This window comes from Heterodontus francisci, chromosome 11 (genome assembly GCF_036365525.1).
Source record: "Heterodontus francisci isolate sHetFra1 chromosome 11, sHetFra1.hap1, whole genome shotgun sequence".
NCBI lineage: Eukaryota > Metazoa > Chordata > Chondrichthyes > Heterodontiformes > Heterodontidae > Heterodontus > Heterodontus francisci.
This window is the reverse complement of record NC_090381.1, coordinates 51,350,582-51,376,552: the sequence shown is the minus strand read 5'-3', so window position 1 is coordinate 51,376,552 and position 25,971 is coordinate 51,350,582. Positions and strand designations below refer to the sequence as shown.

At 41.2% G+C, this 25,971-nt stretch overlaps 1 protein-coding gene across 1 annotated transcript in view; it reads left to right on the top strand.

Moving 5' to 3' along the window:
• The window catches only part of cul3b (cullin 3b), an 89,547-nt gene extending 79,570 nt beyond the window's left edge, over window positions 1-9,977 (top strand). Inside the window, exons 15-16 of the mRNA XM_068042141.1 lie at window positions 3,084-3,229; window positions 8,008-9,977. Of these exons, the coding sequence (XP_067898242.1) occupies window positions 3,084-3,229; window positions 8,008-8,139 (278 nt within the window). The 3' untranslated portion in view covers window positions 8,140-9,977. The remainder of the gene's footprint in view (window positions 1-3,083; window positions 3,230-8,007) is intronic.
• The last annotated feature ends 15,994 nt before the right edge of the window (window positions 9,978-25,971 follow it).

The window sequence follows — 25,971 nt, the reverse complement described above, 5'->3', positions numbered from 1 at the left end:
TGGGTATTCTCATAAAAAGTACACTTCTAGACATTCTGGGGAAAAAGGAGCCCTAAATGTAAGGAAAATTCTTTAACAAATGTTCATTCAGTGACTGTATCTAATGCTGACTTGCACATTTGAAGAGAAGGCATCAGGGTCCTTGGGCTAACCACTCTGTAGAGTTTGTAGTCTGTCTGGTTATGACCAGCAATTATTCTATTTAGGTCTTCATTTGGCTAGATTTAGCGAAGCCCTTGTACTGTCTGCACATTTGCCCTTGGATTTGATCCTGATTTTCACTGACCAATATGAAGAAGCCGTTTCTGTTAAACACTTCTACCTTCCCTGATCAAAGACTAAGAATGGATTTCAGAAAGAGAATAGAGCTAATCTGACCAATAGGGCAGCAGAATAATATGAATTTCTTGAAAGAGCAGGCTGGATTTTCCTCTGTGATCCTACATCCCTTGCAACAAAAAAGGGGGCAAAATTTGGCTGTATGACCTGCTGCCAGTTTGAGTACAGTGTTAAGTTTCCAAAACTGCTGCAATCCTGCCTATTCCTTGCCTACCAAATGTAAAGGTGGTTGGCATTAGGCCACCCCTCTTACCGCTGCTCCCTTGGACAGCCAGGTGGAAGACGAGGGTAATGGCTCATAAGGAGGACTGAGTAGAAGCCTCCATTTAACACCAGCTTTTTGGACTTTGATCTCAGTTCGCATTCAATTTTCCCTTCTCTTTAAGGCTCTTCAGCCCTGTTGCCTGTTCTGGTGCTGCAAGAAAATAAGTCAGAGCTGTGGCCGCGTTGGAGGGCTGGAAGCCTAGAGTTTTAATTGAGCCTTTAATCTCTGTCTCTTTCTTCTACATTCTGCCCTACAAAATTGAATAATAGTGTATATAGTTGAGCTTATTATGAGTAAAAACAGCAAATATGTTTGTCTTCATGCCCCCATGTACTTAATTTGGTCTGAATCAGAAATTAGCATTTTTAATATTTTTCTATTTGATTATACTCTTTTTTTTGCCCTAGCCCTGAACTCGCATCTTTCTCTTCCTCTCCTTTCTCCCCTCATGTCCTCGTTGAGCTCACCTTGACCATGAGATCTATCTCCTGTTCCCTCGATCCTATTCCCACTAAAGTGCAGATCCCCCAACTTCCCATCCTGATCCCTTGTTAGCCAGTATCGTAAATGGTTCTCACTTCAGGTGTTGTCCCCCTCCTTTAAAACTGCCGTCTTCACGTATCTCCTCACAAAACCGACCCTTGATCTCACTGCCCTTGCAAACTATCATCCCATTTCTAACCTTCCTTTCCTCTCCAAAGTCCTTGAACATTTTGCCTCCCAAATCCATTCCCATCTTCATCGGAACTCCATGTTTGAATCTTCCCCCCCCCCCCGCCCTCACCCCTCCCACCAGTCAGGTTTCTGCCCCTGCCACAGTACTGAAACGGTACTTATCAGAGTCACAATTGACATCCTATGTGCCTGTGATGAAGGTAACCTTTTGCTCCTTGTCCTTCTTGACTTGTCTGCAGCCTTTGACACGGTTGAGCACACTATCCTTCTCCAAAGCCTCTCCACTTTCGTCCGAGGGGTGGGAGTGCTTTCACCTGGTTACATTCTTGTCTCTCTAATCATAGCCAGAGAATCATTTGCATTGGTTTCTCTTCCTGCTCCCTCACTGTTATCTCTGGTGTCCCCAAGGATCAATCCTTGGTCCCCTCCTATTTCTTGTCTACATGCTGCCCCTTGGCGACATCATCTGAAAGCACGGCATTAGTTTTCACATGTATGCTGATGACAGTCTACCTCAGCATGACTTCCCTCTTGATCCCTCCACTGTTACTAAATTATCAGACTGCGTATCCAACATCCAGTACTGGATGAGCGGAAATGTCCTCCAATTAGATATTGGGAAGACTGAAGTTATTGTTTCAGTCCCCGCTCCAAACCAGCCACTGACTCCATTCCTCTCCTCAGCAACAGTCTGAGATTAAGCCAGTCTGTTTGCAACCTTGTTGTCACATTTGACCCCTGGGTGGGCATCCGACCTCATATTCGTGCCATCACTAAGATTGACTAATTCTACCTCCACAACATCGCTCGACTTCGCCCCTGTCTCAGCTCATCTGCTGAAACCCTCATTCATGCCTTAGTTACCTCGAGACTTCATTATTCCAATGCACTGCTATCTGGTCTCCCACATTCTACTCTCGGTAAACTTGAGGTCATCCAAAGCTCTGCTGCCTGTGTCATAACTCGCACCAAGTCCTGTTCCCTATCACCCTGTGCTCACTGACCTACATTGGCTCCCAGTCAAGCAACGTCTTGATTTCAAAAATTATTATCCTTGTTTTCAAATCCTTCTGTGGCCTCTCCCCTCCCTCCCTCTCTCTCTCTAACCTCCTCCAGTCCCACAACCCTCCAAGATATCTGTGTTCCTCTAATTCTGGCTACTTGTGAATCCCTGATTTTAATTGCTTCACCATTGGTGCCTTCTGTTACCCAAATCCTAAGCTCTAGCATACCCTCCCTACATCTTTCCACCTCGCTTTTCTCCTTTAAGACATTCCTTAAAACCTACCTTTTTGACCACGCTTTTAGTCATCTAACCTATATATCTCTCTTTGGTGTCACTTTGTTTTATAATGCTCCTGTAAAACACCTTGGGACATTTTATTACATTAAAGGTGCTATATGAGTATGTTATTGTTATAGTCTATACATTGTAACTTTGCAAAAGTCATCGTTCACCAGAATTTTTAATGTTTCACTGCTAAACTATCGGGATTGAATTACTACAGTGTTCTGTGCAGAACTGAAACTCTTGGCATTTGCAGAACCATATATCCTCATTTCAAAAGTCGGTTTTTCTATGGTTTGCTGGAATTTAAATCTTGCAATGCCACTACTGAAAAAAAGACCCTATGTTGTGTTGTACTCTGTGCCTTACCTCTGCTTGAAATTAATTAATTTCTTGAGGCTTTGTCAAAGGAAAGTTAGATTTACCATGTATTGAAATGTCAGAAGTTTAGGGATTGGGAGTTTGATATTATTTGATTCTTGAAGATTTAACTTAGTTATCGGATTTAATTTGCAGTTGCTGCCAAACAAGGAGAGTCTGACCCAGAACGAAAAGAAACACGCCAGAAAGTTGATGATGACAGAAAGCATGAAATTGAAGCTGCCATTGTACGCATCATGAAATCGAGGAAGAAGATGCAGCATAATGTTCTGGTAGCAGAGGTGAGAAGAATTTAAATTTTAACTTTTTGACCATTTTCCAGTCCTCACTGGATGCAGATGTGGTGCCAGAGGATTGGAGGTCTGCTAACATTGTACCTTTGCTTAAAAAGGGAGAGAGAGACTGGAAAACCACAGCCAGTCAGTCTATCCTCGGTAGTGGGCAAATTATTGGAATCAATTCTGAGACACAGCATAAACTGTTACATAGGCACAGAGTAATCAAGGACAGTCAGCATGGATTTGTTAAGGGAAGATCATGTCTCATCAAATTGATTGAATTTTCTGAGGACATAACAAGGAGGATTGATGAGGGTAGTGCAGTTGATGTGGTCGACATGGCTTTTAGCAAGGCTTTCGACCAGGTCCCACATGGCAGATTGCTTTTAAAAAAAAAAGTCCATGGGATCCAGGATAATGTAGCAAGCTGGATACAAAATTGTCTCAGTGGCAGGAAACAAAGGGTAATGGTTGGTGGGTGTTTTTGCGACTGTAAGGCTGTTTCCAGTGGCGATCTGCAGGGCACAGTGCTAAGTCCGCTGTGTTTTGTGGTATATATTAATGATTTGGGATTAAATGTAGGAGGCATGGTCAAGAAGTTTGCAGATGACACAAAAATTGGCTGCATGGTTGATAACAAGGAGGGAAGCGGTAGGCTACAGGAAGATATCAGCGGACAGGTCAGGTGGGCAGAGATGAGGCAAATGGAATTCAACCCAGAGAAGTGTGAAGTGATGCATTTGGGGAGGTCAAACAAGGCAGAGGAATACACAATAAGTGGTAGAATACTGAGAAGTGTAGAGGAAGTGAGGGACATTGGAGTGCATGTCCACAGGTCCCTGAAGGTAGCAGGAAAGTTGATAGGACGGTTAACAAGGCATATGGAATCCTTTCCTTTATTAGCCGAGGTATAGGATATCAGAGCAGGGAGATTATGCTGGAACTAAATAAAACACTAGCTAGAACAAAGAACAGTACGGCACAGGAACAGGCCATTCGGCCCTCCAAGCCTGCGCCGATCTTGTTGCCTGTCTAAACTAAAACCTTCTGCACTTCCGGGGTCTGTATTCCTCTATTCCCATCCTATTCATGTATTGGTCAAGATGCCTCTTAAACGTCGCTGTCGTACCTGCTTCCACCACCTCCCCCGGCAGCACGTTCCAAGCACTCACCACCCTCTGTGTAAAGAGATTGCCTCGCACATCCCCTCTAAACTTTGCCCCTCGCACCTTAAACCTGTGTCCCCTAGTAACTGACTCTTCCACCCTGGGAAAAAGCTTCTGACTATCCACTCTGTCCATGCCACACATAACTTTGTAAACCTCTATCATGTTGCCCCTCTACCCCTGTCGTTCCAGTGAAAACAGTCCGAGTTTATCCAACCTCTCCTCACAGCTAATACCCTCCAGACCAGGCAACATCCTGGTGAACCTCTTCTGTACCAGTTCCAAAGCCTCCACATCCTTCTGGTAGTGTGACAACCAGAATTGCACGCAATATTCTAAGCGTGGCCTAACTAAAGTTCTGTACAGCTGCAGCATGACTTGCCAATTTTTATACTCTATGCGCCGACTGATGAAGGCAAGCATGCTGTATGCTGCCTTGACGACCTTATCCACATGCGTTGCTACTTTCAGTGACCTGTGGACCTGTATGCCCAGATCTCTCTGTCTCCTAAGGGTTCTGCCATTTACTGTATACTTCCCACCTGCATTGGATCTTCCAAAATACATTACCTCACATTTGTCCAGATTGAACTCACGTCTGCCATTTCTCCGCCCAAGTCTCCAACTGATCTATATCCTGCTGTATCCTCTGACAATCCTCATCACTATCTGCAACTCCACCAACCTTTGTGTCGTCTGCAAACTTACTAATCAGACCAGCTACATTTTCCTCCAAATCATTTATATATACTACAAACAGCAAAGGTCCCAGCACTGATCCCGGCGGAACACCACTAGTCACATCCCTCCATTCAGAAAAGCACCCTTCCACTGCTACCCTCTGTCTTCTATGACCGAGCCAGTTCTGTATCCATCTTGCCAGCTCACCTCTGATCCCGTGTGACTTCACCTTTTGTACCAGTCTGCCATGAGGGACCTTGTCAAAGGCTTTACTGAAGTCCATGTAGACAACATCCACTGCCCTTCCTTCATCAATCATCTTTGTCACTTCCTCAAAAAACTCAATCAAATTAGTGAGACACGACCTCCCCTTCACAAAACCATGCTGCCTCTCGCTAATTTCATTTGTTTCCAAATGGGAGTAAATCCTGTCCCGAAGAATCCTCTCTAATAATTTCCCTACCACTGACGTAAGGCTCACCAGCCTATAATTTCCTGGATTATCCTTGTTACCCTTCTTAAACAAAGGAACAGCATTGGCTATTCTCCAGTCCTTTGGGACCTCACCTGTAGTCAATGAGGATACAAAGATTTCTGTCAAGGCCCCAGCAATTTCCTCCCTTGCCTCCCTCAGTATTCTGGGGTAGATCCCATCAGGCCCTGGGGACTTACCTACCTTAATGCTTTGCAAGAAGCCCAACACCACCACCTTTTTGAAAACGACATGACCCAGACTAGACTATCTACACTCCCTTCCCTAGACTCATCATCCACCAAGTCCTTCTCTTTGGTGAATACTGATGCAAAGTACTCATTTAGTACCTCGCCCATTTCCTCTGGCTCCATGCATAGATTCCCTCCTCTGTCCTTGAGTGGGCCAACCCTTTCCCTGGCTACCCTCCTTGCTCTTTATATACATATAAAAAGCCTTGGGAGTCTCCTTAATCCTGTTTGCCAATGACTTTTCATGACCCCTTTTAGCCCTCCTGACTCCTTGCTTAAGTTCCTTCCTACTTTCTTTATATTCCTCAAGGGCTTTGTCTGTTCCTAGTTGCCTAGCCCTTACGAATGCTTCCTTTTTCTTTTTGACTAGGCTCACAATATCCCTCGTTATCCAAGGTTCCCGAAATTTGCCAAACTTATCCTTCTTCCTCACGGGAACATGCCGGTCCTGGATTCTAATCAACTGACGTTTGAAAGACTCCCACATGTCAGATGTTGATTTACCCTCAAACAGCCGCCCCCAATCTAAATTCTTCAGTTCCTGCCTAATATTGTTATAATTAGCCTTCCTCCAATTTAGCACGTTCACTCCAGGACTACTGTTATCCTTATCCACAAGTACCTTAAAACTTACGGAATTATGGTCACTGTTCCCGAAATGGTCCCCTACTGAGACTTCAACCACCTGGCCGGGCTCATTCCCCAATACCAGCTCCAGTATGGCCCCTTCCCTAGTTGGACTATCTACATAGGCCACAACTTGAGTACTGTATGCAGTTCTGGCCACCTCATTACAGAATGGATGTAATTGCACTAGAGAAGGTACAAAGAAGATTTACGAGGATGTTGCCAGGGCTGGAAAAATGCAGCTATGAGGAAAGATTGGATAGGCTGGGGTTGTACTCCTTGCAACAGAGGAGGCTGAGGGGAGATTTGATTGCAGTGTTCAAGGTTTGAAGGACTTGGATAGAGTGGATGGGAACGACCTATTTCCCTTAGCAGAGAGATCAGTGACAAGGGGGCATAGATTTAAAGTGATTGGTGGAAGGATTAGAGGAGAGATGAGGAAATATTTTTTCACCCTGAGGGTGGTAGGGGTCTAGAACTCACTACCTGAAAGGGTGGTAAAGGCAGAAACCCTCAACTCATTTAAAAGGTGTCTGGTTACACAGCTGAAATCCCATAACCTCCAGGGATACGGATCAAGTACTGGAGAATGGGATTAGACTGGGTGGTTTGTTTTTCGGTAGGTGCAGACAACATGGGCAGAGTGGCTGCCTCCTGTCCATAAATCTTTCTACGTGTTCTAAATATCTGAAAAGGAGAAATGTGCAGGGATGTGGGGCGAGGGCGGCGGAGTGGCAGTACGTGAATTGCTCCTTAGGAGGACGAGCACTGACACGATGGGTCGAATGGCCGCCTTCTGTGCTGTAATATTCTAAGAAAAGTACATGTAAAATATTGAATAATTAAAACTGGATGGCTTGTATATAATTGTAGGTATTCTCTAATGTCAAAGTCCAAAATTAATCAAGATAATTATGTTTACTATTTTAATCACTATTCTGGTGACTATTTCATAAAAACTATAGTACTATATAAAAGGGAGGATTTTATAAATAACAGATACACATTTATAATAAGGACACTTGAAAGTCTTTTGCATTTGTCTTACTCTGCTATCACATTTCCAGTCATGTTTTTTCTGTCCTGCTAGTGCAGTTCCATTGATTTTACTTACTTCTACACTTTAACTTTGGGTTTAGTGATGTGTGAGATTATCTGGTCCTTTCCTTCCCTACTCTTCCCTTCTGTTCTGTCCCTCTTGTGCTGGTCCTCCCCAATAATGTCAGGAGCCTCCCCAATAATGTCAGGTTGTAGAATCTGCAAACAGCCCATTGCAAACCAGCACTCAGTGCTGCCAGGAATCCCGCACACCTCCCCCACCCCTTTCCAGTGAGTTGAGTCTTGCATTCCAATCTGCAGTTCTACCGAAAGCCAGAATCTTTCTCTGCACCGCTTCTCAACTTCTATCAAATTGCAGGACTCCCACTCCAGTGTTGTGAAATCCCAGAACCATTGCTTCAATGCTGCCAAACCCCAGGATCACTCTTGAACTACAGAAATCTATAAATTTTCAACACTTTGAAGTTTATTGTAGTCCAGTTCAAAGAAACTTCAGTAACTTTTTATCCCCCTTCCCATCCATAGGTGACCCAGCAGCTGAAGGCTCGTTTCTTACCAAGCCCAGTGGTTATTAAAAAAAGAATCGAGGGACTTATTGAGAGAGAATATTTGGCACGAACACCTGAGGATCGCAAAGTATACACTTATGTAGCATAAGATGCATTCAACAGGTGTATCTGTTCTGGACTGTATAATCGCATGAACTGGGAGGTTCGTTTTAAAAAAAATATTAAGAAGACCTTCTCCAAATAAATTGCAGTAAGTGTACTAGATTATTCAGATCAAGCCCTCATTCCCTATGATAATTTTGAACAAAAATGGACCCAACTTCTGGTTGCTCACGGTTTTACCCATGTAGAGATCATCTTTAACAGTTCCTCGGGAAAATGTGAATGTGTTTTCACTTTGTTTTCAGTACTGTAAAAAAAAAATAAAATAAAATCTAGAAAACATGAAATACCATCAATAAAAATAAAATAATTGTTCGAATTTATTTTTCCCCGATTCTCAATGTTGATGTAAAGGCTTTTTTTTTAAATGTGTTTGGCACCTCTGTGCTTGTAAGGATTGGGTATATAAAGCTGGTTAAATGAACTGCAGCTGCCTCACTTGTATTGCCCTGCTTTTGCAATATTTTGCTTGGACGAAGCCTTTCATGGAAGCTCCCAGATAGAGTGCACATTTTTCAAATGACAAGAATGTGCTTTTTTTTGTTTTGAACATGTTGTATTTTACCATCGGAATAAATAACTGCCGGAGTTATTTCAGTAGAAATCTTTGAATGGGGGCCCCTTTAAAACTGCTCAATACGTCGCTAATATTGTATTAAAAAAATTGTTTCTCATTGTGTCAATGGCAAGTGCGGTCCATACCCAGTTACTTCTAAAGTTGAAGTTTTATTTCAGTGTGTATAAAATGTATAATATTTTTTGCTGTTGTACTCACTGCTGATAGTAGCTTGTACAGGGTATTGTTTTCATCACATTACTTGTGGACAGAGGAATTCAAAATAAAATTAGTAAACTAGAGAAAATCCACATTGTACACAAGATGTATACAGTCATAATATCTTTTGGGATGATTAGCCTATCTTAGTATTCATCTGAAATGAAGCATTAAGATAGATGTGACAAATGCATGGAATAGATCATTTTTTTTTATGACTGGAGCCTTTAAAGAACAACTCCTGTTTAGTTACAATTGTGGATAAGCTGAAAGCTTGCTTGTAGTTTATTTTTGGGATATGTTTATACCAAACCAAGCAAGGCTGTCTCAGAAAATTGAGAGTTACCCTTCTTGACTGGAAGTGGGGTTTGGAAGGGATGCTAAAGGCTAATAACATGAAGTTTTTTTTTCCCTTCATAGCACTGAACAGCATACATACCTGTGGGATGCCCATCCATTTCTGTATATGACCTAACTCATTAAATAGACTAATTTTTCAGAACTTTACCCAGAGAATTCATTTACATTATTAATTGGCAGAAGGTTCTTTTATGATGTTTTGGCTCAATGAATTTTATATGCTCTTAATGCATGCAACTAGAATAACCAAATATGTCTTCTGGGTACTGTGCTGAAAATAATCTGGGGGAGCTACCTCAAAAACCAGCAGTTTCTCTGTTTGTATTGACACTTTTCAGTATATCCACAACTAAGTTGGAGTTGCTCTATTAAAGCCCCATCCAGTGCTATAGTGGTGTGAGAATGGATGCAAGTGATCCCGTCTGGGATTAAATTTTTTAATAAAAAGTTTAGCAAAATTTTGGGGACACTTAATATATATATACCTACCATAATTTATGTTTGAAAAGTTAATCTTAATGGGTTATTGATTTTTTTTTAAGTTATGAGGTTTGTTATTAGCGGTAAATGTCAAATTGTTTGCTGTACTGCTTTTTAAGGGCATATTACGATCAGTCCAGTTCAGCCAAGGTCTTTGTTACGGTGCCACCCAATGGAATACACATTAAAGGTTCTACACAAAGTATAAAGTTGAATGTTTTAATGTAACTTCTAGGACAATACTGAAAAGAAATGAAGTCCATTTAAAATAAAAGCTCTGACTGGAGAAATTGTTTATATAAACTTCACCTATTTAGATGTGTCAGCCTTCTATTTTCTGTAGTTCATATTTTAATTAAGCTATTCTTCTGTAAAGATATGGAATTTCTTTCTTTACACAAAATGTTCCCATACATAATTTTTCTTGTCAACTCGATTACTAAACCTGGAATTAGTACATTTCTATATTTGTGAAATGAAAATGAATTTGGTTTAATGGAAGCAAGTTTAAATACAAGGAATGTTTTTTCTATGTTCATGCTTGCTTACTGCATTTCTGAAAAGTTAAGAATTATCTTTGTGCAGACTATTGTTTTTGAAGGGTTGGTGCAATTGCTAATATTTATACCTCCTAATATGGGGGTGGTGGTAGTGTTGGAGATAGTTAATGTTTTTACTTAATATTTTAAAAAGGGAGTGCACACAAAACATTAAATTGGCTTTTCATGTGGACCTGAACAGTTGTGCTTAAAAACTCTGTACTCAATAATATACATTGTTAAAATGTTTTATCTAATTCACGAAGAATCTTAATTAGAGCTTCAAATTCTTGAACATTTAGCTCGCTTTTAACACAAGCTATAACAGGGCCAGGAAGAAGGATGTTCCACTTTTGTGTGGCAAACTGTCATATCAGTTTGCTTATGAAATAAGGATGTGGTTATATGGCTAAAACATATTCTCAATCATTTGAATTCAATTAGCTAATAATTCTTGTATGTTCTTGGGATACAAGTATTTTTGTCAAGATTGGCATTTTTGCTCATCCCTAGCTGCCCTGAGAAAGTGTTGGTAGGCTGCTTCCTTGAACCATTGCAGACAGCTGAGTGCCTTGCCAAGCCACTTCAGAGGGTAGTTAAGAGTTAACCAAGTTGGTCACATATAGGCGAGACTGGGTCAGAATGGCAGGTTTCCTTCCTTTTAGAGGACATTAGTGAACCAGTTGGGCTTTTACAACAATCTGACAGCTTCATGGTAACTTTTATTTATACCAACTTTTTATATCCAGATTATTTTAAACTGAATTCAAATTCTCATTGCCATGGTCGGATTTGAACCTGCCATCTCTAGATTATTAGCTCAGAACACTCTTTCTAGTCCAGTAACAAAACCCAGTAAAGTTCTGTCAACTGTATATCTGACCAATTTTCCATCTGCATATCTTCAACCATTCTTTTTCTGGACAATAGTGTATTTATTGCCATAGATTAAGTTATTAAATAACTCTGAGGTGATAATGGTCCATATTAAGTTATGCTAAGATACACTAGGGAGCTTCAGGTTCTGCACTAAACCTGAGGACTGAAAATCTTAATGTGTGATCATTGATGCTGTTATGTTGTCAACTTTTTTTATAACGTCATTTCAGCAATGAAATTTTGAATATTGGATATTCCCAGTATGATTGGCCCAGGGTAAGTACTGTGAAATAGCTCAATGTATGGATTTGTTCAAAAATATAAGCTGAGTTTACCCAAATTAAAATTAAATTTAAAAATAATTAAATTAAAAGTTCTAAGATAATTATATCCAACGCATGTTTCTTTGAGTATTTCAAAACTGGTGCATATTGATGTACTGTAAAAATTGTTACTACTTCTATGTTTCACTGCTTTGTGAGGAAAGGCAAAATCAGTAACATTTACATCTGTGCAAACCAGTAGTCTCTGTGCAGTTGGATCTGGATAAATTAACTTCATTTGTGTGTAATTCTGTGTACTATTTTAATTTATTCACATTGTGCAGCAGTTTTTATCCAAATACTTCATGCCCAGCTAATTAGCTGCTAAGTTCTAGCTTAGTACGTGGCCTCTTTCTTACTGCATCGTGTAATTAATGCTGGTGTATGCTGAGGTTACATTGTAAATTTACCTCAAATGCAAATTGGATTATTTTGCCTTCTGTATATTTTCTGACCACCTTGTTCTGGACAGTAACATGTGGTACAAAGAATGCAGCATTATAAACCAGTCTAACCTAGTGTTTTGAAATACATAATCATTCACTGCTCAAGATTCGCATTATCCATTCCACTGATGTCCCTGCATGAATAATTGGGCATTGTTCATATTCCCTGAATGATTTTGACTTTTATTCAGGTATTTAAAGTGAGCTCTGATTACAAACTTGAGAATAAAGTAATAGCCCTTCTAATCAAAAATAATTTCTAATCTTGTAATGACATGAGATTTAATTGCATGTCATATTTGCATTGATCATAAGCAGCTTACACTGGAAAGCACAATTATTTTGGATGCAGAACCTTCAGTGTACTTGCACGATAACCAAGCATGCCTGCTCTGTGCATTTCAAGTAAGAACGCTTGCATTTCAATTTGTGTGACATCCCATGATTCCCTTAAGTAGTATTTGTGGGGATTCATGTGTAATTATGTAGAATATAAATTTAGATATAAAAAAAGAAATGTTGATGAATTTATTGACTGGATGCTGCTTGTGCATCAAGTGTAAGTAGGTGTTTCTGTAATTAGCCCAAGTCACTAAATATACATTTTAACTATTTAAAGGTTCAGTTGGTAAGTAACTTTTTTAAACATGTACAGTGAGTAGGAGCTTTTTTCAGTTAATTGTAGTTGAAAACTGAGTATTCATGTGACATTCTGTCTGGGGCATAAATTGTTTAATCATTGAGTTGGTCGGCTTTAAAAAAAAAGTGGATAAGTAAACAATGAATGTGCAAACTATTTTTATATGAAGCATGTATTTCACCAACAAATTGCTGGCTTTCTGTTAATATTTGTCACTCTCCCCATTCAGATAAAAATACATATAGAGCGTCTATATTCTGTGTCACTGGTTATCACCAGGACCCAAAGGAATTTAAAGGACCATTTAGATTTTTGTCTGACTAGTACTAGTCACATCTCAAGTAGGGGGTGGCCACCATGTCCCCAGCAACAGCGTCTGGCGCCACCATGCAGGCACCGGTGCCATTTTTAAAGGGCTTCAAGCCCTTCAGGAGAATTTTAAATATTTAAAGGTGCCAGTTTGATGTCAAAAGTTTAACTTTGAATCCCCTCTCCCATCCCCACTGAGTACTCAATACATAAATTGACCTATGCCCCCAAAAAAACACTTTTTGAAATTCCGAACTTTACCCCGTGAACATCAGCATCTTTGCCCCTCGAACCCTTCCCACCATCTGCACAACCAATAGGAATAGTTTTGCCCATTAACCCCCCCCCCGATAATTTGACTCCTCCCCACCAGTGTCTCGCCTCGGAACTCCATACGGAGTTCTGAAGACGCGCGTGTTGTGGCAGGTGGCCGTAGAATCGATGTGGGATGGCCAGCGGCGGCAGGTACGTTCATTTGCCTATTTATTATCTTCATTTACATATTTTAATGAAGGCCCCACCACCGTTGCTAATATCTGACAGGTCCTTCCCACAAGTATTTTACAGGCCTCCCACCACAACCCATGGCGCGAAGGGCTGGTAAAATCCAACCCATAGTGTCCTAATTCTCTAATTGGCCTGGATTTAGCAACAGAAATAACGGTGAAACTGGCAGAATTTGCTCTCATTGCTCCTCTGAAACTGACAGCAAATTCTGGAGTCTGTACATGCTCAGTTAATGCAGAAATTAGAAGTTGCTTTGCTTCCCCATAGGGAGTGCTGTTGACAAAAACTTGCCTTTTTTACATTTTAAGTCTCAACTTCAAAAAGTTGTGCTTTGCTGAAACTTTTTTATTCTTGAGATGTGAACATCACTGGCAAGGCCAGCATTTCTTGCCCATTTCTAATTGTTCTTGAGAAGGTGGTGGTGAGCTGTCACCTTGAATCGCTATAGTCCATTTGGTGTAGGTACACCAACAGTGCTCTTAGGGAGGGAGTTCCAGGATTTTGATCCAGCAACAGTGAAGGAATGGTGTTATAATGCCAGGTCAGAATGGTGTGTGGCTTGGCGGGGATCTTGGTGTTTCCATGCATCTAGACTTTTGCAGTGTACTAGGTTCATAATTACTGCTGAACAGCCTCACTGTTCACAAAAAACTGATTTTATATTCGGGGAATATCACATTTCTCCGTTCACATTTTTAAAGTAATTTTTTGAAGAATTATTTTTGATATTTCAGCTACCCTAATCTTGTATATCCCATCTATTTATTTCTCTCTAAAACATTTTTAATTAAAAGTGAGTAATTCAGTGCATTTTGCTTTCTGGTTTGCTGCCTGAGAGAGCACTTAAATGTTTACCGAGCTGGATGACATCACTGTTCCTGGACGCCAGGAGAACCTTTTGACTTGGCACCAGATTCAAACTAACCTTAGGAAAAGGGGAAATCCAACCACTTGATCTTTGTGGGCAGCTTTCTTCGAGGTCAGTGGCGTGCATTCGCTTTACTGTTGGTGAAATCCGAGCCTTTTTTCTTTATTTTGACTTAATGTTGGAATTGCCTCTTTTCATATAATTTCTTTTCCAATGATGAGACTAGCATTATCTTCTGGAAGTTGCAGCAGAGGTCTGAAGAAAAACCAGTGTTTTAAGGGTATCTCTGTGATAATAGACCCAAATTTAACCCTGCCTGCCAACCAGGGACGGGCCAGAGTGTGTTGTTAAAATGGCAGTTGATCATTTAACACTGCGTTTTCGACATGTTTGCACCTGCTGCTATTTCAATTGCGTGCTTTCTGGCAGCATTAGGACAGATCAGGACCACGTTAATATTTAAATGCAGAGTGCAATTATGTCATTCAGAGGCCGACACGGTTTTGAAACAAAAACAGAAAATGCTGGAAATACTCAGCAGGTCAGGTAGCATCTGTGGAGAGAAAAAAAATTAACATTTCATCGATGGCCTTTCATTAGAACTGGCAAAGGTTAGAAATGTAATAGGTTTTGAGCAACTGAAAGGGGGGAGAAGAACAAAGGAGAAGGTCTGTGATAGGTCAGAGAGGACAGGAGAATTAAATTACAAAAGCTTTCATGGTACAAAGCCAAGTAAAAAAAAAACAAAAGATGTGTCTAGATGAGTTGTAGATGGCAGTATAGCAGCTGCCCGAACACAAAGTAAAGGGATTAAGAAAGAAATGGGAGGGAGGGGAGATAGATAAACTAGCAAAAAAAAAACAAGAAAAAGGGAAAAAATGGGGCAGAGGTTATAGTCTAAAATTGAGTTTAATTATGTTGAAACTAGAAGACTAAAGTGCCCATTCGAAAGGTGCTGTTCTTCAAGCTTGTGATGTGCTTAATTGGAACACTAGCAGGCCAAGGACACAGATCAGACTGGGAGCAAGATGGGGAATTAAAATGGCAAGTGGCAGGAAGCTCGGGGTTGCACTTGCAGACTCAATGGAGGTGTTTCGCAAAGCGGTCTTCCAGTCTACACTTAGTCTCCCCAAGTAGACCGCATTACAACCTTCAGATACAGTATACCAAATTGAAAGAAGTTCAAGAAAATCACTGTTTCACTTGGAAGGAATGTTTTGGGCCCTGGTCAGTGGGAAGGGTGGAGGTAAAAGGGCAGGTGTTGCATCTCCTGCACTTGCACGATTTTGACTGCCTATTGCATCAATGACACTCACTGCTTTGCATACCCATGAAATCTATCAGCATTCTGGATCATGACCGGAAGAGGTCCAGCTAAGTACACATTTTTCATTTTCTTTTTAAAGGTTAGCTTATGAGTCAGAAGGACCAGGAGTGCAATATTGTCACTGCTCTTCATTCCTGCTGAATTCAGGTGGGAGTCAGCTTTTGAATATTTAATTAAGGCCTGAGAGTTAAAATCTCCCAGGTGTCTCACTGCAGGGAACCAGTCAGTTTGCTGTCCACTCAAGCTCCACAGTTATCGTCCCAGTTAAAATCCAGAGGGTCTATTGACACCATTGTGTCAACCAATGAGTGGGAGGTGGGGCAGGACTCTATTTTACAGCAAACAAAGTCTATTTACTCAACACAGTCTATTTAAACAGCGCAGTACAACAGTCAACAAGAATAGTGTCACTGTGCAGACATGAGCAGCAGCAAACTGAACTCATGACTGAGACTGCAGCAAAGTCTCCCAATGTGAAAGTGGTGATTTTACCAGCAAAATGTAGTGAGTGGAGCATAGTTGCATACAAATTATGTGTGTGAAATCAATCCCAGTCACTTACAGCAGTGTGATCCCCAGGCAGATTGACGGAGGAATTAACCAACCAGCTCCATTCTGGCGTGAAATAGTGGTGTCACTATTAGAAGCCATTAAATTCAGGGCTAATCTTAATATTTGCAGATAGTGTCACCACACAAGTTTGAAATGTTTTGCTTTAGATCATAACCAGTAAGAGAATCCTGATACTTGCAATTGTACATTTTTTCAATGTATAAATGTTCCTTGACTTTTACATGATTTTGTATATCAACCTCTGTGTAGTTAGTAATTGGAAGTCAACTAAATGCCTTTTTTGATGCCAATGTTTTTGAATACAAAACAACTAATATTCTGATTGGTTTCTTATTGACCATAAGCACCACCCTAAATAACCAAAGAAGTTTTGATCTTCATGGTTTCCCAGAGAAAATGGTTATATTTCTGGAGTTGGTATATTTATTTTAAAATGACATTGGTGGACTAAGTGAGGAGACAAAAGTACAGCAGATGGATTTCAATGTGGTGGTCATCTCTTTTGGGCTAAAAAAGGGTAGATCTGAGTATTATTTAAATGATGAAAAGCTCAGAATAGTGGAGGTCCAAAGAGATTGAGGCCCATGTACACAGCTCATTAAAATAGGTACAAAAAAAAATCAAAAAGGGAAATGGAATGTTAATCTTTATATCTAGAGGGCTAGAATATAAAAAGGGGGGAAGCTTTGCTCCAGCTACACAAAGCTCTGATTAGACCATATCTGGAGTAGAGTGTGCAGTTTTGGACACTGCACTTGAGGATATATTGGGCTTGGAAGGGGTGCAGTGCAGATTCATCAGAATGTTACCAGGGTTAGATCGTGAGAGATTACATAAACTAGGCTTGTGTTCCCAGCAATATAGATCTAGCCAATCATTACTTCTGGAGAATATTGGGAAGGTTACCTATGGAATGCTAATAGGAGAAAATCTCATCATGGACTCACAAAGGTCCAAGACTAGCTTCAAACTGATTTTTAGAGGGACCCCGATTATTGGAAGATGGATTGATTAATCCTTTTCCACCAGGGAGGAACTATCCTTGAGGAAAGTGGAATCTTTGAATAAAGACGAGTTTTTGAATTTCTTTGGGGGGGGGGGGTGGTGGGGTGGGGGGAAATCATCTAGTGTTGAAAGTCTTGTCAAAACCTAAGTTGATGTACACCAATCTAATTCAAATTCAGATCAATCATAAAGAAATTAAACTAACTACTTCAAAAAATTAAATCCCAGAAAACTTCACATTTTCAACTCCTATGGAACAAACTGCCTCTTGTGTTTCAGATACTTGTTGAGTAATATCCCATCTGAATGGAAAGCAAAGTAATGTATTTATCCACAATGAAAAATGTTATTAGTCCCTGGAAATTATAGGGCTGGATATGTACTGCAATGATGTCAAACCTTATGAAATCTATACCAAACTTGTTGCAACAACCTACTGTCTGGCTGCCAGTTTGTTTTAAAAGCAAATAGGGCAATTCCATTTTATTGTCCAGAAATGGAGTGATCCTTTACAGTGACAGTGCAGAGACCAGTAGCATTCATTGCTAGAGCCTTTGGCACTTCAAAATTGAGAAGCTGGTCCTTTGTGGTACACTTGAGATGTTGAGCTGGATATGAGATTTACCCAGAAAAAGTGATGCTACATCCTGAAATAATTCATGTTTGTAAAATATAAAACGTCCCCGGGCCCTTCAGAGGCACTCTAGGTCACATTCTGTTCCTAAAGTAGGCTGCTGAATGTGATTCACCAAGTTGGGAACTGGATAATTTTAGTTTCACTGGATTAGCCTTTTTTTCAAATGAAGTTAAGTACTTATTGTTGCATTGAAATTAATAACTGTAATACTAAACCCTAGCTTATTGAAGCTGCTCAAATTTCAGTGTAATAAGTATGTTGCTAAAATATATATGTATAGTGTTATGAATGCTGGACCTTGTAGCATGATTGTTTTTTAAAAATTGTGATTTTTAAAAGTTCAAGATGGAGTCTGGAGGAGGTGACCTCACCACCCTGCGAAAGGTACCAGGACAACAGAGAAGACAGATCAAAGACTTTCTTCTGGGAAAAAACAGAGACTGCAGGGTTAACACCTGAAGAATAATGGGTTTTGCCCACCTAAACTTTTGGGATGTAAATCAAGGAGTCAGTAATTCGGAAGCTGTAAATGCACCAGGCAGCTGTTATACCTGGGAACAATGGAAAGGCCCAAGTGGCTTTGTGAAACCAGACTTCCGGATTTTGCATTTTTGCAACAACACAATAAGCTATTGACTTCTGAGGCCAGATAAATTCAACAGACTTTCTGAAGGCAAAGAGGCTGTCCGAGAAGGTACCAATGGTTGTGACCTCGGCAGACTGGAAGAAGGGAACTCAGCGGTTGCAGCCTCACAGCAGGCTCTAAGAAGAAACCAGGGTTGCAGCCTCGAGAGAGAAGAGACACCTGCTGTTGGAAGCCTGTTACAGTAAAAGGCTGCAAAGACTTGGAACAGCTTTCGAAAGTCGAAGCTTGTGGAGAAGTAGAAGACCAGCAGGATCACCAAAAAACACCTTATTCATGGACGTCCAGGTCAGAGGTCCTTGGGGAAGTGAGCGAAGAGAACATTGGTTTTTGAAATAGTCTGGGAGATTCAACCCATTGCAATTGGGTGGAATTTAGGGCTTCCAACTGCAAAGGATTTCATCATCAAAAAGGACTGTAACTTATAAGTGTACTGTGATTTCAAAAATCATAGGAAGTTTAAGACACAGAAAGAAGCCACTTGGCCCATTGTGCCTGTGCCGTCCAAAAAATGATCTACCTATTCTAATCCCTTCCAGCATTTGGTCTGCAGCCCTGCAGATTATGGCATTTGAGGTGCATATCCAGACTCCTTTTGAATGAGCTGAGGGTTTCTGCCTCAACTACCCTTTCAGCAATGAGTTCCAGACCATCACCACCCTCTGGGGGAAAAAGTTTTTCCTCATCTCTCCTCCACTTTTTCTACCAATCGCTTTAAATCTATGCTTCCTAGTCACTGCTCTCTCTGCTAAGGTGAATAGGCCCTTTGCCTCCACTCTATCCAGGCCCTCAAAATTTTGTACATTTCAGTCAGATCTCCCCTCCGCCTTCTCTGTTCCAAGGAGAACAACCCCAGCCTATCCAAACTTTCCTCACAGCTGCATTTTTCCAGTCCTGGCAACATCATCGTACCCTCTCTAATGCAATTACATCCTTTTTGTAATGAGGTGACCAGAACTGCATACAACACTCAAGTTGTGGCCTAACCAATGAGTTATACAATTCCAGCATAACCTCCCTGCTCTTATATTCTATATCTCAGCTAATAAAGGAAAGGATTCCATATTCCTTCTTAACCACCTTATCGACCTGTCCTGCTACTTTCAGGGATCTGTGGACATTCACCCCAAGGTCCCTAACTTCCTCTACACTTCTCAATATTTTCCCATTAATCATGTATTCATTTGCCTGGTTTGATCTCCCCAAATACATCACCTCACATTTCTACAGGTTGAATTATATTTGCCACTTTTCTGCCCACCTGACCAGACCATCAATATCTTCCTGCAGCCTACAGCTATCCTCCTCGCTATCTACCACACAGCTAGTCTTTGTGTCATCTGCAAACTTGTTGATCATGCCCCCTATATTTATGTCCAAATCATTAATATATACCACAAAAAGCAGGGGAAACAGTATGGCGCCCACTGGAAACAGCCCTCCAGTCGCAAAACCACCTGTCAACAATTACCTTTTGTTTCCTGTCACTGAGCCAATTTTGTATCTGCCTTGCTGCATTTCCCTGAATGCCATGGGCTTTTTTTTTAACCAGTCTGCCATGTGGGACCTTGGCAAAAGTATTTTCAAGTATTTTAATAAGTAAAAATACCTTTCTTTGCAATTTGGGGTGTCAGCCACTTACAAAGTACTATTCAGTTACTTGGGGATTTAGTTTAGTTATCATAAAAGTATTAAAATGTGATATCTTGTGTAATTCTTTAAATTGGTTTGAGGTTCATATCTCGTCTTTTCATGGTAACAGTGAAATGGGACTACATTGATGGCTCTTGGGGACTTTGCATAGGCATCATGAGGCCTTCTGTGCTGTACAGCTTAATGTTCCAATGGACATTAAAACACATTCTTTTAATATACCATGGGCAAGAAATTATGGAATTCAGCACAATCTTCTTCTGCCGTGACCACCTTCAACCTATAACCAGTGTTATTTTAGACAAAGTTGCATTTCTGCAGCCTATCAAGGCTGTATATTGACACTGCACTCAGAGCAGTCACCAAAAGACATAATCTGGTGGCTCTTTAATGTGTCGGTGACAGGTTAAACTTAAGCGCTATTTGAGTGTAAATTATCACTCCTTTGGTGCTGACAGTTTAATATGTATCAAAAGATAATTTTCCACATCAGTTTGTGGTTAAAATACACTTCAATACAAATATTCACCTTTTTCAACTCAATTAAATATCACACTAGGCAAAAAAAGAGGCAAAGAGGTTGTTATACTTAAGAATATTAGGAGGGCATAAGCTACAGCTGCATCTCAAATGTTCTATGTTCAGAAAATCAGCCGTAAAGCTTCACGTACTATTGCTTGTGGAATTTACTGCAATGGTATAATCTGGAATTCTACTTTTTTGATGCAGAAGTTCACAGAATTCAATATCTGCTGAATCAGGATATCTGGGGTGTAGTGATCTAAAGGACATCTGTCTGTAGCTTATGCTATTTGTGGGACCTTGCTGTGTGCAAATGGGCTGCCATATTTCCATAGACTACAACAGTGACTGCATATCAAAAGTATATCATTGCTGTGAAGTGCTTTGAGATGCAAGTGTTGGGTGGGGGTGGTGAAGAGACTCAAAGAATGAACATAATTGTTTTTATAATTCCATAGGCTACTTATTAATTTGCTATGAAGTACTGTACCTCCTGGTGCAAATGTTTTTACTTATTCTCCTAGATGTGGGTATTCTGCCAAAGCTGGCATTTATTGTCCCATCCCTAGTTGGCCTGAACAGGTAGTGGCGATGGGGCCAACTTTTTGAACTGCTACGGTCCCATTGTTATTCTTTGTAGTAGTTTTATAAAACTGAGTGGCTTGTTAGGCCACGTCAGAGGGCAGTTAAGAGTAAACCACATTGGTGTGGGACTAAAGTAACATATCGAACAAACCAGGCAAGGATGGCAGATTTCATATCCACCAGCATCATGGCCGCTTTGTGATGCCAACTTTTTATTTCCAGATTTTTAATCTGGATTCAAATGTGAATGGACAGAATGTGCTTGCTACATTCAAGGGAATTGAGCTCCATGCATCCTGTTGGTAGAAATGTGAAATACCATTTAATTTGGCAGTGATAGTAGTATGAAGGGTATGTAGGTAGTTTGATCCTAGAGTAGGTTAAAGGTTCGGCACAACATCGTGGGCCGAAGGGCCTGTTCTGTGCTGTACTGTTCTATGTTCTATGAACCAAGTCACGGTTCCTGCAGCAAGTAGCAAAAAGAACTACAGTGTAATTTTGTGTTGCCTTCATGAAGTACAGACAAATGAAAGAAGGATATATGAACGTACATACATATGAACCTATGAATTAGGAGCAGGAAAAGAACACTCGGCCCCTCGAGCCTGCTCCACCATTCAACAAGATTATGGCTGATCTGATTGTAACCTCATTCCACATTCCCGTCTATCCCAATAACCTTTCACCCCCTTGCTTATCAAGAATATATCGACCTCTGCCTTAAAAATATTCAAACACTCTGCTTCCATCGCCTTTTGAGGAAGAGAGTTCCAAGACTCACGACCCTCAGAGAAAAAAATTTCTCCTCATCTCTGTCTTAAATGGGCGACCCCTTATTTTTAAACTGTAACCCCCAGTTCTAGATTCTCCAACAAGAAGAAACATCCTTTCTGTATTCACCCTGTCAACACCCCTCAGAATCTTTTATGTTTCAATCAAGTCTCCTCCTACTCTTCTAAATTCCAGGGGATATCAACCTAGCCTCTCCAACCTTTCCTCAGAAAACAACCTGCCCATTCCAGGTATTAGTCTTGTAAACCTTCTCTGAACTGCTTCCAATGCATCTACATCCTTCCTTAAATGAGTCGAACAATACTGTACACAGTACTCCAGATGTGGTCTCACCAATGCCTTGTATAGATGAAGCATAACCTCACTACTTTGGTATTCAATTCCCCTCACCATAAACGATAACATTCTATTCGCTTTCCTAATTACTTGCTGTACCTGTATACTAACTTTCTGTGATTCATGCACTAAGACACCCAGATCCCTCTGCATCTCAGCTCTGCAATATCTCACCATTTAGGTGATCTGCTTTTTCATTCTTCCTGCCAAAATGGACAATTTCACATTTTCCCACATTATACTCCATTTGCCAGATCTTTGCTCTTATATAGTGCTTTTTGCATTTTCAAGACATTCTAAAGTGCATTCCAGCCAATGAAGTAGTTTTGAAGTACAGTCAGTGTTGTAATGTAGGATTTTGAACTTCTACAGAAGCAAGTAGAACAATTGCAAGTATGATTTCAAAATTTGCAGGCAACACTACATTGTGGGGTGTAATACTGCACCAAAATACAGGAAGGCGTTTTTTTTTTTAAAAGAGCGTCCTGTTGACATATGAACATCGATGTAGATATTGTGAGGTTGTACGTTTTTGTAAGAAGAATGAGGCATCCACATTACCCTTAGAAAATAAATGTCTGAATAGTGTACAGGAGCAAAGGGATCCAGGGCTACAGATATTTTTATTATTCATTCATGGGCTGCCCAGCTAAGCCTGCATTTGTTGCCCATCCCTACTTGTCCTTGCGAAGGTGATGATGAGCTGCCTTCTTGAACTGCTTTGTTCGCACTAGAGTGCTGACTTGGGTTGCAATAGAGTGCTGCAGTGGAAGTTTGGTAAGTGAGGATAATTAAGGGTTAATTTTATCTTAACTTGATCTGCTAAATAAAAGACAGATTAGATTTAACAGTTGCTGTTAGGGTTGGGGAAGGTGAGTTTTAGACCAGCTTTAAACAGGGTTCACTCAGGCTCTGCTTGCAGCTGCAACTTGTGAATTCGAGAATTGGTTTAAACCAGTTTTCAGGGGGCGAGAGTGAGTCACTATAAAAGTGAGCCATCTTACAGTGCTGACTTTGTTTGCACTAGAGTGCTACAGTGGAAGTTTAGTAAGTGAGGAAGTTCGGTAAGGAGGGAGTGAGGAGCTCCTTTCATTTCCTACCTCTCCTCAGAGTGAGGGGAGCCCAGAGCTTCCAAAGAGCACAGCTGACTGGGAGAAGACTCGGAGGGTGGAGTTCCGGACCGGTAAGTATAAAAAACTTAACTGGTAATAAAAACTGAAAGTGACGTCACAGGAAAGCTGTGACCTGATTGACTGGTAGGAAATTTTCTTTTACTGAATTTGAAAATTAAACATTGATAAAAATTGATTAAAGCCCTAATTAACTAAATAATAAGTAGAGTAACTAAACCAGAGGGAGATTACTGTATTTAGTTAGCATTTAATATTAGGAATCTAGCACTAGGGACCATATAGTTATAACAATTTAGTAAGGATTTAATAAGTATTTATTTATTTTAAATTAATTTAATTAGTGCTAGAAATGTCAGTTAGAGGGGTGAAGTGCTTCACCTGTGAGATGTGGGAGGTCCGTGACGCTTCCAGCGTTCCGGACGACTACATCTGCAGGAAGTGTACCCAGTTGCAGCTCCTCACAGACCACATGGATCAGTTGGAGCGGCAACTGGATGCACTTAGGAGCATGCAGGTGGCAGAGAGCATCATAGACAGGAGTTTTAGAGAAGTGGTTACACCCAAGCTGCAGGCAGATAGATGGGTGACCGCTAGAAGGGGCAGGCAGTCAGTGCAGGAATCCCCTGTGGCTATCCCCCTCTAACAACTATACCGTTTTGGATACTGTTGGGGGGGATGGCCTATCAGGGGAAAACAGCAGCAGCCAGAGCAGTGGCACCATGGCTGGCACTGTTGTTCAGCAGGGAGGGACAAAGCGCAGAAGAGCAATGGTTATAGGGGACTCTATAGTCAGGGGCACAGATAGGCGCTTCTATGCACGTGAAGGAGACTCCAGGCTGGTATGTTGCCTCCCTGGTGCCAGGGTCAAGGATGTCTCTGAACGGATAGGGGGCATTCTGAAGGGGGAGGGTGAACAACCAGATGTTGTGGTACACATCGGTACCAATGACATAGGCAGGAAGAGTGACGAGGTATTGCAGGGGGAGTTTAGGGAGTTGGGTAGAAAGTTAAAAGACAGGACCTCTAGGGTCATAATCTCGGGATTACTCCCTGTGCCACGTGCCAGTGAGGCTAGAAATAGGAAGATAGTGCAGCTAAACACGTGGCTGAACAGCTGGTGGAGAAGGGAGGGTTTCAGACGTCTGGACCATTGGGATCTCTTCAGGGACAGATGGGACCTGCACAAGAAGGACGGGTTGCATCTAAACTGGAGGGGCACAAATATCCTGGCTGCGAGGTTTGCTAGCGTCACTCGGGAGGGTTTAAACTAGTGTGGCAGGGGGGTGGGAACCATAGCAGTAGGACAGCAAGTGAAATAAATGAGGGGGCACTAGTAAATAAGGCCAGTAAGAGGAAGAACAGGCAGGGAGATATGGCGGAGTATAGCGGGACTGGTGGTCTGAAGTGCATTTGTTTCAATGCGAGAAGTATAACAGGTAAGGCAGATGAACTTAGAACTTGGATTAGTATTTGGAACTATGATGTTGTTGCTATTAAGGAGACTTGGTTGAGGGAAGGACAGGATTGGCAGCAAAATGTTCCAGGATTTAGCAGCTTCAGGCGGGATAGAGGGGGATGTAAAAGGGGTGGGGGAGTTGCATTACTTGTTAAGGAGAATATCACAGCTGCACTGCAGGAGGACACCTTGGAGGGGTTGTGCAGGAAGGCAATATGGGTGAAGCTCAGGAATAGGAAAGGTGCAGTCACGATGCTGGGGGTGTTCGACAGGCCTTCCAACAGCCAGTGGGAGGTAGAGGAGCAGATATGTAGACAGATTTTGGAAAGATGTAAAGGTAACAGGGTTGCAGTGGTGGGTGATTTTAACTTCCCCTATATTGACTGGGACTCACTTAGTGCTAGGGGCTTGGATGGGACAGAATTTGTAAGGAGCATCCAGGAGGGCTTCTTGATGAAACAATATGTAGGTAGTCCAACTAGGGATGGGGCCGTACTGGACCTGGTATTGGGGAATGAGCCCGGCCCGGTGGTCGAAGTTTCAGTAGGGGACCATTTCGGGAACAGTGACCATAATTCCATACGTTTTAAGGTACTTGTGGATAAGGATAAGAGTAGTCCTCGGGTGAAGGTGCTAAATTGGGGGAAGGCTAATTATAACAATATTAGGCAGGAACTGAAGAATTTAGATTGGGGGCGGCTGTTTGAGGGTAAATCAACATCTGACATGTGGGAGTCTTTCAAATGTCAGTTGATTAGAATCCAGGACCAGCATGTTCCTGTGAGGAAGAAGGATAAGTTTGGCAAGTTTCAGGAACCTTGGATAACGTGGGATATTGTGAGCCGAGTCAAAAAGAAAAAGGAAGCATTCGTAAGGGCTGGAAGGCTAGGAACAGACTAATCCCTTGAGGAATATAAAGACAGTAGAAAGGAACTTAAGCAAGGAGTCGGGAGGGCTAAAAGGGGTTATGAAAAGTCATTGGCAAACAGGATTAAGGATAATCCCAAGGCTTTTTATACATATATGAAGA